Here is a 10350-nt window from a genome sequence, read left to right as displayed (position 1 = left end):
GGCTTGTTTTAGCTCATTTTTTGTTCTTTTTAACCACGATAAACCTCCGGAACCTGCGTTATTCAAATATGTTAGTAATATACAAATTCTAATAAAAACCGAACATAGACACATAAAATATTAAATACAATATACAAGGAATTTATGTATATTAAGCATAATCAATCTTATAAGTTTTGAATATGAGTTCAAATAAAACCTATATAAAAATTGTCGTTGAAAAATAAGAAAATATAAATATTATTAATGACAAAGAAACAAAGAAACCGACTAAATGAAATACACGTGGAACGGAGAAAACGGTATTTTGTGTCAAAACGGTGATTTTTACTCAAATAAATATTTTGGAAAATATATATACGTTAGACGTAAAAATAATTGTTTTTACGAACTAAACGACTGAAACTGTATATGATACCAGCTTAGAGTTTGCAAAATGATATTGTAGTTTACTAAATATTAATCGCAACTTAAAGAAATATTACCCATAAATAAATATGTTAGTATATATTTATTTAACACTCGACCAAATAAATCAGTTATATCTAATGAAACCGATACTAATAAGAATTATATTCTTAATATTTATATAAATATATAAATATTTATTCTCAAAAAGAATATAAAAACTTATCATCAGCGGGTCTTCCAAAGAGTAAACAAAACGCTCGGTTGGGGAAAGCAACCGGGCAAACATTATAAACGAAATGTTCGAAGGGTGAAAGCAACCGACACTTAAATGAAGCGATCGGTTGGGTTAAAGCAACCGACACGACAAACGAAACGACCAGTTGGTGAAAGCAACCGGCACGAACGAATTAATGAAACTACTAGTTGGGATTCAATGATTACTTGATCTAGTCAAACCTGTCCGACGATAACGGACGTTGGTGATATTTTTAGACGAATCGAATATTTATTTAACAAACTAGAAGCTTTTAATTCTTATACGACTATATTTTATAATTATTCTTAAAAACATATCCGAACAACAAAAACGAAATGGTTCTTCAAACGCGTAGGTTTATTATAAGATAATGAGTTAATGGCCATTTTCGTCCCTGTGGTTTGCTACTTTCGCCACTTCAGTCCAAAGTTTAAAATTCTATCAATTTAGTTCGTATAGTTTTACACATTAGCCAATTACGTCCCCCAGTCTAACGGCATCCAATTATGCCGTTAGTTTAAGGGGTATTTTTGTCTTTCTCCTGTTTATTTAGTTAATGGTCATTTTCGTCCCTGTAGTTTGATACTTTTGCTACTTCAGTCCAAAGTTTGAAATTTTGATTTGAAGAATTCGTCGAATTCAACCCTAGAGTTGCTGTCGATTTGAAGAATTCAAGAACAACATCACGATTTGAAGAACACACATGCGATCTAGTGTATCGATTTCTTGAGCAAACGTGGAAATGCGGGATAGACCTCCTGATGTTGATTTCAACCCTGATGTTTGTTACAATATGTTAATCTCTAAGCCCTAACTATCATGCATTAATCAAAGAAACGATTTTAGTTTTTTCGGTTTTAGGGAATTGCCCTGACCACTTTACTAATGAATTCCATCATGAACTGAAAAAAAACTGAATTCAATTAAACATAAAATTGACAAAATTTCAAACTTTGGACTGAAGTAGCAAATGTATCAAACCATAGGGACGAAAATGACCATAAACTAAAAATAAACATGAGAAAGACAAAAATACCCCTTAAACTAACGGCATAGTTGGATGCCGTTAGACGGGGGGACGCAATTGGCTAATGTTTGAAACTATAAGGACTAAATTGATAAAACTTCAAACTTTGGACAGAAGTGGTGAAAGTAGCAAACCACAAGGACGAAAATGGCCATTAATTCTTCGGGCGCGCTCGTTTCACAGAATGGAATGGAATTGGAATTGGAATTTGCATAGGATTTGGAATTGGAAGGAATTGGATTTGGAATCTAAACATTCCAATATGAATTGGAATTTGAATGAATTGAAATCCAATTACATTCTTGGTGTGTTCGTTTAACATATGAATTGAAATTGAGGTTTTTTTTGTTTTTTTAACGAGGATAACGACGGAAACATTTTAGTTTTTTTAGATTTTTTGTTTTTTATTTATATTTTTCGTTATGATTTTTTTTATTATTTTTTTGAATTTTATAAGGATTTTCTATTAAGATCAAAAACCCCTCAAAAAATATTCAAAGATAATAATAAAAAATTCATAACTCAAAATATAAACAAAAAAAGTAAAAAATTCATAACTCAAAATATAAACCGAAAACAAAAAAAAGTAAAAAAACATGTTTTATTCGTTGTTCTCGTTAAAAAAAAAGAAACTCGAGAAAAGATTCCAACGAATTTACTTAAAATCCTCCATATTTTGGAAGAATTTAGAATCTCCAATTTCTTGACAGCCGAATACGCTGAAATTAAGATTCAATCTCCTAACAAAACAAAATATGTGAAGTAATTTTTATTCGAATTTCTTTTAATTCCAACGAATTTGTGAAACTAACACGCCTAAGGGCAATGCATTTGACTCTGGGTAACACAACACAACACAACACAACACAACTATTTGAATACCTCCAAGTCTATCTATCTATCCTCTAATCTAATCGGCCAACGGCGGTTTCCTTGTGCTTTATTATTATTCATTCCTCCAGTTACTATCTTCTTCGTCTAATTTCCTTCCGACTTCAATTTACCAGGTAATTCATTCTTTTTTTTTTTAATTAACAAATGTTCCTTCCTGCCCTAATTCATGTTATTGCTGAATCCATCAAATGCAACTTACATCTAACTCTATTTCTTGCTAAATGTAAACCTAATTAGGTCATATTGGAATTTTTATATACGTTTAATTTTGCTAAAGTGTATTTCCGCTACTTCTAACCGAGTACTCGCAATTCCCCATTTCACCGAGTTGGCACCGTCTCTGCACTGATTAGGTGAAGCCTACCAGCTAGCGATTAAAAACTATACATCTGATGGCTGTAGTTAGAAATCTATGAATCTTGATCATAACACATTGATAACTATAATTGGCAGGAATAAAACTGTTGACCATGTAATATAATTAAAAATTGTGATTCGATTGATGTATTTGCAGGAAAGAAAGAAGTATGGAGGATGCCTGTCCTCCTTCTAAACGGAGACATAGTTCGAATGCAGAAGTGGTAGTCGAATGGGATGATGTGAAAGGAAGTTTAACAGAAGAACGTAATGACTGTCCTCCTTCTAAAAGAAGACATATTTCACAGGAAAATGATGTTGACTTTTCTGAGTCAAACAAAGATTCAAACACAGAACAGATTTCAAATGCAGAAGTGGTAATCAAACAGGATGATGCGGTTAATGATGTGAAAGAAAGTTTAACAGACAATGATGGCAAGAATGATATTGTGATGGAAGAATCAAACTTAGATGCAACCGAAGATAAGTTTAGAAAAAAGCTTCTTGTTCTTGATGTGAATGGGTTGCTTGTTGATATTGTAGCGGATCCAGATGAAGGTTGTAAACCGGATACAATAATAGGGTCAAAAGCAGGTTAAATGTAGTTACTTAGGGTTATTTTTTTTTTGCTCTTTGTGTTTTAATTAATTGCTAAATTTGATTATTGTCGGCTGTTGCAGTGTTCAAGAGACCTTTTTGTGATGAGTTTTTGAAGTTTTGCTTTGAGAGATTTAACGTGGGTGTTTGGACATCAAGAACTAGGTGCTTAAGTTTTCAGCTAATTAATACTTTATTCACTTTTGGGTTCCTTCTGAAACCGAACGGTTTTTCTCACTTGTATGTAGTGGTGGCATAGTTGGCCCATTATTAATTGCTCAGTCTGTAGATTTTAGAAGTAGATAAAAGGAAGCAGGTTAAACAAGTCGAAATTTTGCTAAAGTGTATTTCTAATGCATAAATCTCCTAAATTATGTTTCCAAGGAATTAGGGGTATAAACATGCTGAATCCGAGCTTGGCTTCTTTAACTAACAGAGTGCTCTAGCTCGTTTCAGTTTCCATTTCTAAAGCTCGAGCTTGGATCATTCACTATTTATTAATTAACTTATATATTTTTTAAAATTTTTTTATAATTTTTATATATAACATAAGATATCTTATTTAGATAATTTTATCATAGTTCTATATATAATAATTATTGTTCTATAAATATACATTTGATGTGCTCAAGAAATGGTTAAATAAGTGGCTCGTTTATGCTCGCGAACTAGCTCGAGCTGGATAGTGAAGCTCGGGCTCGTTTATTAACAACAAGCTTATTTTAGGCTTGGGCTCATTTAAGCTCACCTTGATTCGAGTTTTTAGTAAGCTGATTTCGAGCAGTGGATGATTGACTTGGCTCGTTTACACCCCTACAAGGAGTTAGATTATTGGCAAAAAGAATATTAAGTAATCATATCCGTCTGACCAATTATTTGAAAAAGTTCTAATTTTTCATCAAAAGCGTATCCAAACCACACATTTGCCATGTCTACTTATATTGAATTTAATTTATTATATTAATCTCTTAACCTGTTTTTATCTCCTTAACATCGTGCTACTTTTTTGATGTTTTGTTGTTTGTAAACCTTCTTCAGAAGGAATATAGAGCAAGTTCTTAAATTTCTTGAAATTAACAGTGAAGATCAGTTGCTTTTTTGTTGGGTAAGTCCATATACTAACTGTGATTATGCATATAATTTATTGTTATTGTTATTATTATTTTAATTCCATTGACATGATAAAAACTGGTTTTCCGCAGGATCAATTTCATTGTACAAAAACAGGTTTTAATACCATTGAGAATAGTGGCAAACCGCTGGTATTAAAAGAGCTTAAAAAGTTATGGGAAAAACAAGATTCTAATCTTCCGTGGGAAAAAGGAGTGTATAATGAATCAAATACAATATTTTTGGATGATTCTCCATATAAGGCGTTACGCAACCCTGTAAGCTGTTATTTTATTTGTCTGTTTTTTATTTTATATGACCAATTAAAGGTGTCCATTTACATCACACATCTCATTTCTATTTTCAGCCACACACTGCAATATTTCCATATTCCTACAGTTACCGTGATACCCAAGATAATGGTCTAGGTAAGTCTCGTTTTGGTTTTTGAGTCTTTCGAAACTGTTGGGTTTTCGGTTTTGCTGTGGTTCAGTTATTTCAGTTTTAGTTTTTCGGTTATGGGTAAATTTTACTGGTAACAACCTCATCAATTATTTTATTAAATAAAGTTGAATGTTGTAGTTTTTGCTATCTTTTCAACACATGAGTTATTTTTAACTATATAAACACGTGGCTATACGTAAAAGGCACATGTGTAATAGTTTGTGTATTAGAGTTCCCACAACGTATTTGTCGTTAGTGTATATTATATTGAATATTAATCTTAATATTCTTGATTTCCCATTGAAGGACCAAATGGCGACCTTCGTAATTACCTTGGAAAGCTTGCAGCATGTGATGATGTCCAAAAGTTTATAGAACATAACCCGTTTGGTCAACAACCGATTACATATGATGATGAATCATGGTATTTTTACCGTAAGATCATTGGGTCCATTGAACCGAAAGCGGTTCCTACTCGTTCTAGAAGGAAACTTATTATTCTTGATACTGGTGGGTTGCTTGTTGATATTGCATCGGCCCCACGTGAAGGATTCAAAGCCGATACAATGCAGGGGTCAACATCAGGTTTAAAATTTATGATTCATATTGTATTGATGTCAGTTGTGTTTTATCTCGAACGGGAGTCAAACTTGGGGGTGTACATGGTTTGGTTTTGGGCTCAAACTGAACCAAAATCTGAAATTTTGGGTTTTACTTTTTGAAAATCGTTCAGCTTCGGTTTTCAGTTTTACCATTTGGGCTTGAAATATTTGGGCAGAAAAAAACTTTTCCTCAAAAATAAAGAATTTGGGCCTAAATGTTTTTGTTAATTATTAGTTAATCGATTAACGTGCATTTGGGCTAACGTTTTTGGGTTACAGTAATTAAAATAAAAAATTAAAAATCCATAAATTTTGATCGGTTCGTTTTTATGGTTTTACTTGCAAAACCGAAACTGTAAACCGAACTGAAAGTTCAGGTTTGCGAAAACAGAAAATCAGACCGTTTATTTTTGTTTGGGTTTGGTTATTTCAGTTCTGGTTTTCGATTTCATGCACACCCCTGGTCAAAATAATCATTTTATTTGGATTTTAGATTCTTATTGTAAGAGTCTTGTTATTTTAATCATCAACATACTTATTATTTTTAGTGTTTATTTCCCAAATGGGTTAAAAATGTCTAACCTTTAATTTTTGGTCGCTTTTGCAGTGTTTAAAAGACCTTATTGTGATGAATTTTTGCAATTTTGCTTTAAAAGATTTAACGTTGGTGTTTGGACATCAACATCAAGGTACTCCCAAGTTTTTTTAAATTTTTATTAACTGACTTTAATTTTCTTTTATCTCTATTGTAATATTGTGCTCATAAGTATTTATTTATAAACTCTATATAGATATACTACGGAATGGACTCTTGACTATGTTATGGGGGATAGTCAACACAAATTGGTTTTCTGTTGGGTAAGCGCGTTTATAATTTGCTTGTATTATTTGTATATGCTAATTTGATTAAAATGAATGAGATGATGATATTGATATGATTTAATGTAAATACAAGTAGATGGTTGTTGGCCTGTAAACAAACCAAACAACTAAACGAACAAGGTTTTCTTGCTCATGTTCGTTTGTTAAGAAAATCAGTGTGTTCATGTTTGTTCGTTAACAGTATAAACAAACGGTTCACGAACGAACATAATTATGAAATAACATAATGAGCTTAAAAAATGTAAACTGATGAACATAAATTTACATAAACGAATGAACAACGAACTTCCCTCCGAACGGTTCGTTGAACGTATGGTTCGTTTAGAGGCCTAGATGATTGAGACAAATCCATCTATATTTTCTTATTAGTATATTAATAGTGCAATATGCTTATATTAAACTTTTATTCTATTAATATTTATCAACTTTTTATCTTTTGCAGGATCGAAGTCACTGCACTGACACTGGTTTCAGTACTGTTGAGAACACTTCTAAAGCGTTAATATTAAAGCAACTTAAAAAATTATGGGAAAAGAAAGATGCGGATCTTCCATGGGACATAGGAGAATTTGATGAAACAAATACACTTTTAATTGATAATACTCCACATAAAGCTTTGCTAAATCCAGTTAGTGTTATTTCCTTTTTTATTCTATTTAATTGTTTAGTTTTATTATTATTATAAAGTTAAATTTATGACCTTTTTATTTCATTTTCAGCCTCATACAGCAATTTTTCCTCATCGTTACCGCTACTTTAATTCAGAAGATAATTCATTAGGTAATTAAATTTCGAACAGTTAAGTAAATGGGTTGGACTGTGTTTTATGATTTGGTCGATATAGAAGTTTTCTTAAAGAGGAAACGGTCAAATTGGCCTAAAATGATTTTTAGTGCATAGAAAATTTGATTATTACTTTAATAGTATCTAGTATATTTTTTTGTAGTCATATTTGATTGTTTAAATCTTGATAAATAAAAATTTTGATGAAAATGTTTTGGGCCAATCTGACCCGCCCAGTTTGACTAGGGTTGCTGTGAGTTGATGGGTCAAACCCAACACGAACCTGAAAATTGTTTCAGAGACATGAACCTTAACATGACGTGGATATTCGCTCATTGACACAAACACAACTCGTTAACCTGTTTTTTTTTTTTTTTTTTTGTATATTAATACTCTAGATTTACAACTATACAAATTACAAAAAGCTTTGCATATACAATAAAACAATTATGTGAATATAAAAGTTAAATGTCTGTTTCACTTTCTATTTTTAAGTTCTGGCATGAAAACCTAACTTTTATTTGCTGAGACACAAAACACGTTTTTTTTTTCAATAAAAAAAAATTAATGGGTTAAACTGACATAACCCATATAGATTAAACCCAAACCTGTGACTTATTTATGATATGTATTTTTTTTATTCATCATCATCATCATCATCATCATGATGATGATGAATAAAAAAAATACATATTTTTTTTATTGCAAAATTTATATATATTTTTGATGTTTGATTGTAGGACCGGAAGGCGACCTTCGAGTTTATCTTGAAAGATTAGCAGAATCCGAGAATGTGCAAAAATTTGTATCAGAAAATCCATTCGGTCAGCGCCCGATTCGAGAAAAGAATCTATCATGGAGATATTATCAAAAGGTTATTCATGCCATCTCATCTAGACTGAATCGCGCTAATGGTTCAGTTGATGTGCAATCTAAAAGCATATCTGACCCGAAACCGGACCCCACTACTGGTTTGGTTGCTCCAATCTTGGTGGAAACAAATGCTGTCTCTACCACTGTTTCAGATGCTCCAACCTTATTGGAACCAAAAACTGTCTCTACTACTGTTTTGGCGGCTCCAAAGTGTTCGGAACCAGAAACTGACGTTGTTATGGCTGATGCTCAAACCTCATTGGAACCAGAAACCAACACTACTACTGATTTGACTGATCAAGCCTCGTTGGAATCTGAAACCAACACTACTACTGTTTTGACTGGTCAAACCTCATTGGAACCAGAGAGCGATCATACTACTCTTTTGACCTGTCAAACCTCATTGGAACCAGAAAACGGTAAGAATACTGTTTTGGCTGCTCCAAACTGTTTGGAGGGGGAATCCAACACTAGTGTTTTGGCGGCTCAAACCTCAATGAAACAAGAAACCGACACTATTATGGCTGATGCTCAAAAAACCTCATTGGAACCAGAAACCGACACTACTACTTATTTGACTGGTCAAACCTCGTTGGAATCTGAAACTGACACGGCTACTGTTTTGACTGGTGAAACCTCATTGGAACCAGAAGCCGACTATACTACTGTTTTGACTGGTCAAACGTCATTGGAACCAGAAACCGAGAATACTACTGTTTTGGCTGCTCCAAACTGTTTGGAAGCGGAAACCAACCCTAGTGTTTTGATGGTTCAAACCTCATTGGAACCAGATATTGAGACTACTACTGTTTTGACTGGTCAACCCTCATTGGAACCAGAAACCGACGCTACCATGACTGATGCTCAAACATCATTGGAACAAGAAACCCACACTACTGTTTTGGCGGCTCAAACATCGTTGGAACCAGAAACCGACACTACTACTCTTTTGACTGGTGAAACATCATTGGTACCAGAAACCGACATTACTGATGTTTTGGCGGCTCAAGCCTCAATTAAAACAGAAACCGAAACTACTGTTTTGACGGCTCAAACCTTGTTGGAACCAGAAACTGACACTTATGTTTTGACTCGTCAAACCTCGTTGGAACCAGAGACCGACACTACTGTTTTGACTGGTCAAACCTTGTTGGAACCAGAAACCGCCACTACTACCGTTTTGACGGCTCAAACCTCGTTGGAACCAGAAACTGACGCCACTTCTGTTTTGACTCGTCAAACCTCGTTGGAACCAGAAACCGACACTACTACTGTTTTGACTGGTCAAAACTGTTAAAACAAAGGATTGAATTATATGTAGGATACTGCATTCATATTCTTGATAGATTACTTAGTCATAGATGGTGTTTATTTTTCTTTCCATTGTAGTTTTACCGGATTTTGTGAGCCGGTGCAATATTTTGATCTAAAGACGAAAGTTGTAGGTGGTCGTGTGTATCGACATTGGTAGGACCGATGGTTGTGTCGCCTGGTTTGTGGGGCCGTGCTTATGGTGATGGTCGATAAATCAAGATATACAGGCGTATGCTAATGATGGTTAACAATTTACAGTCTGGTGTGTGGCATTTAGATAGAAGTTATTAAAACTTGGTTTTGGATTTTTGTAACATGGTTACTATAAGTTGATGTTACAATGTAATGACCCCCCCCCCCCCCCCCCCCTTCCCCCCCCCAAAATTGGATTATCAAATTATTGTTCACGTCTCATAAATGTTTAGGGTCATAGGCAGTAACAAGATCAACATCTTAAATTATTCGATGTAAGTGATTCTCCAAAATATTGATATTTATAACGATATTATGGGTGTTGGTGAGTCGATTTACTTGTGAAACTATTTAGACTTTGGTGGTTGGAAGACTAGGATTTTAAACGCGTTTGAGCTTAACCTGATATCATCTAGTAAATGAGGTTTGAGTTTCAAACACGTAGCTTGATTAGGCTTATGAGCCCGGACGAGTTCATTATTTACATATCATGATTTGGTAATGAATGACTTCAGTAGTTACACGTCTATCCCAACTTGAGTGTTACAAAATTGGATCATTGGAGATGTGAATTGAGTTGCATCGTGAGAGCTGTGGTCCTTTTAGTT

General features: G+C 33.6%; 1 protein-coding gene across 1 annotated transcript; it reads left to right on the top strand.

Moving 5' to 3' along the window:
• Nucleotides 1-3115: 3115 nt before the first annotated feature.
• Nucleotides 3116-9533, top strand: LOC143587480 (uncharacterized). The gene is made up of 11 exons (XM_077068760.1): nucleotides 3116-3539; nucleotides 3626-3707; nucleotides 4581-4647; nucleotides 4745-4930; nucleotides 5020-5080; nucleotides 5403-5681; nucleotides 6306-6387; nucleotides 6490-6556; nucleotides 7023-7208; nucleotides 7300-7360; nucleotides 8104-9533. The coding sequence occupies exons 1-11, from the start codon at nucleotides 3116-3118 to the stop codon at nucleotides 9531-9533; spliced, it is 2925 nt and encodes a 974-aa protein (XP_076924875.1).
• The last annotated feature ends 817 nt before the right edge of the window (nucleotides 9534-10350 follow it).

This window comes from Bidens hawaiensis, unplaced genomic scaffold, assembly GCF_021521415.1.
Source record: "Bidens hawaiensis isolate Kalapana, Puna unplaced genomic scaffold, B.hawaiensis_p1.1 tig00035527_1, whole genome shotgun sequence".
NCBI classification, from domain to species: domain Eukaryota; kingdom Viridiplantae; phylum Streptophyta; class Magnoliopsida; order Asterales; family Asteraceae; genus Bidens; species Bidens hawaiensis.
Note: the sequence above shows the minus strand (reverse complement) of the source record. Positions and strands in the feature narration are given on the sequence as shown.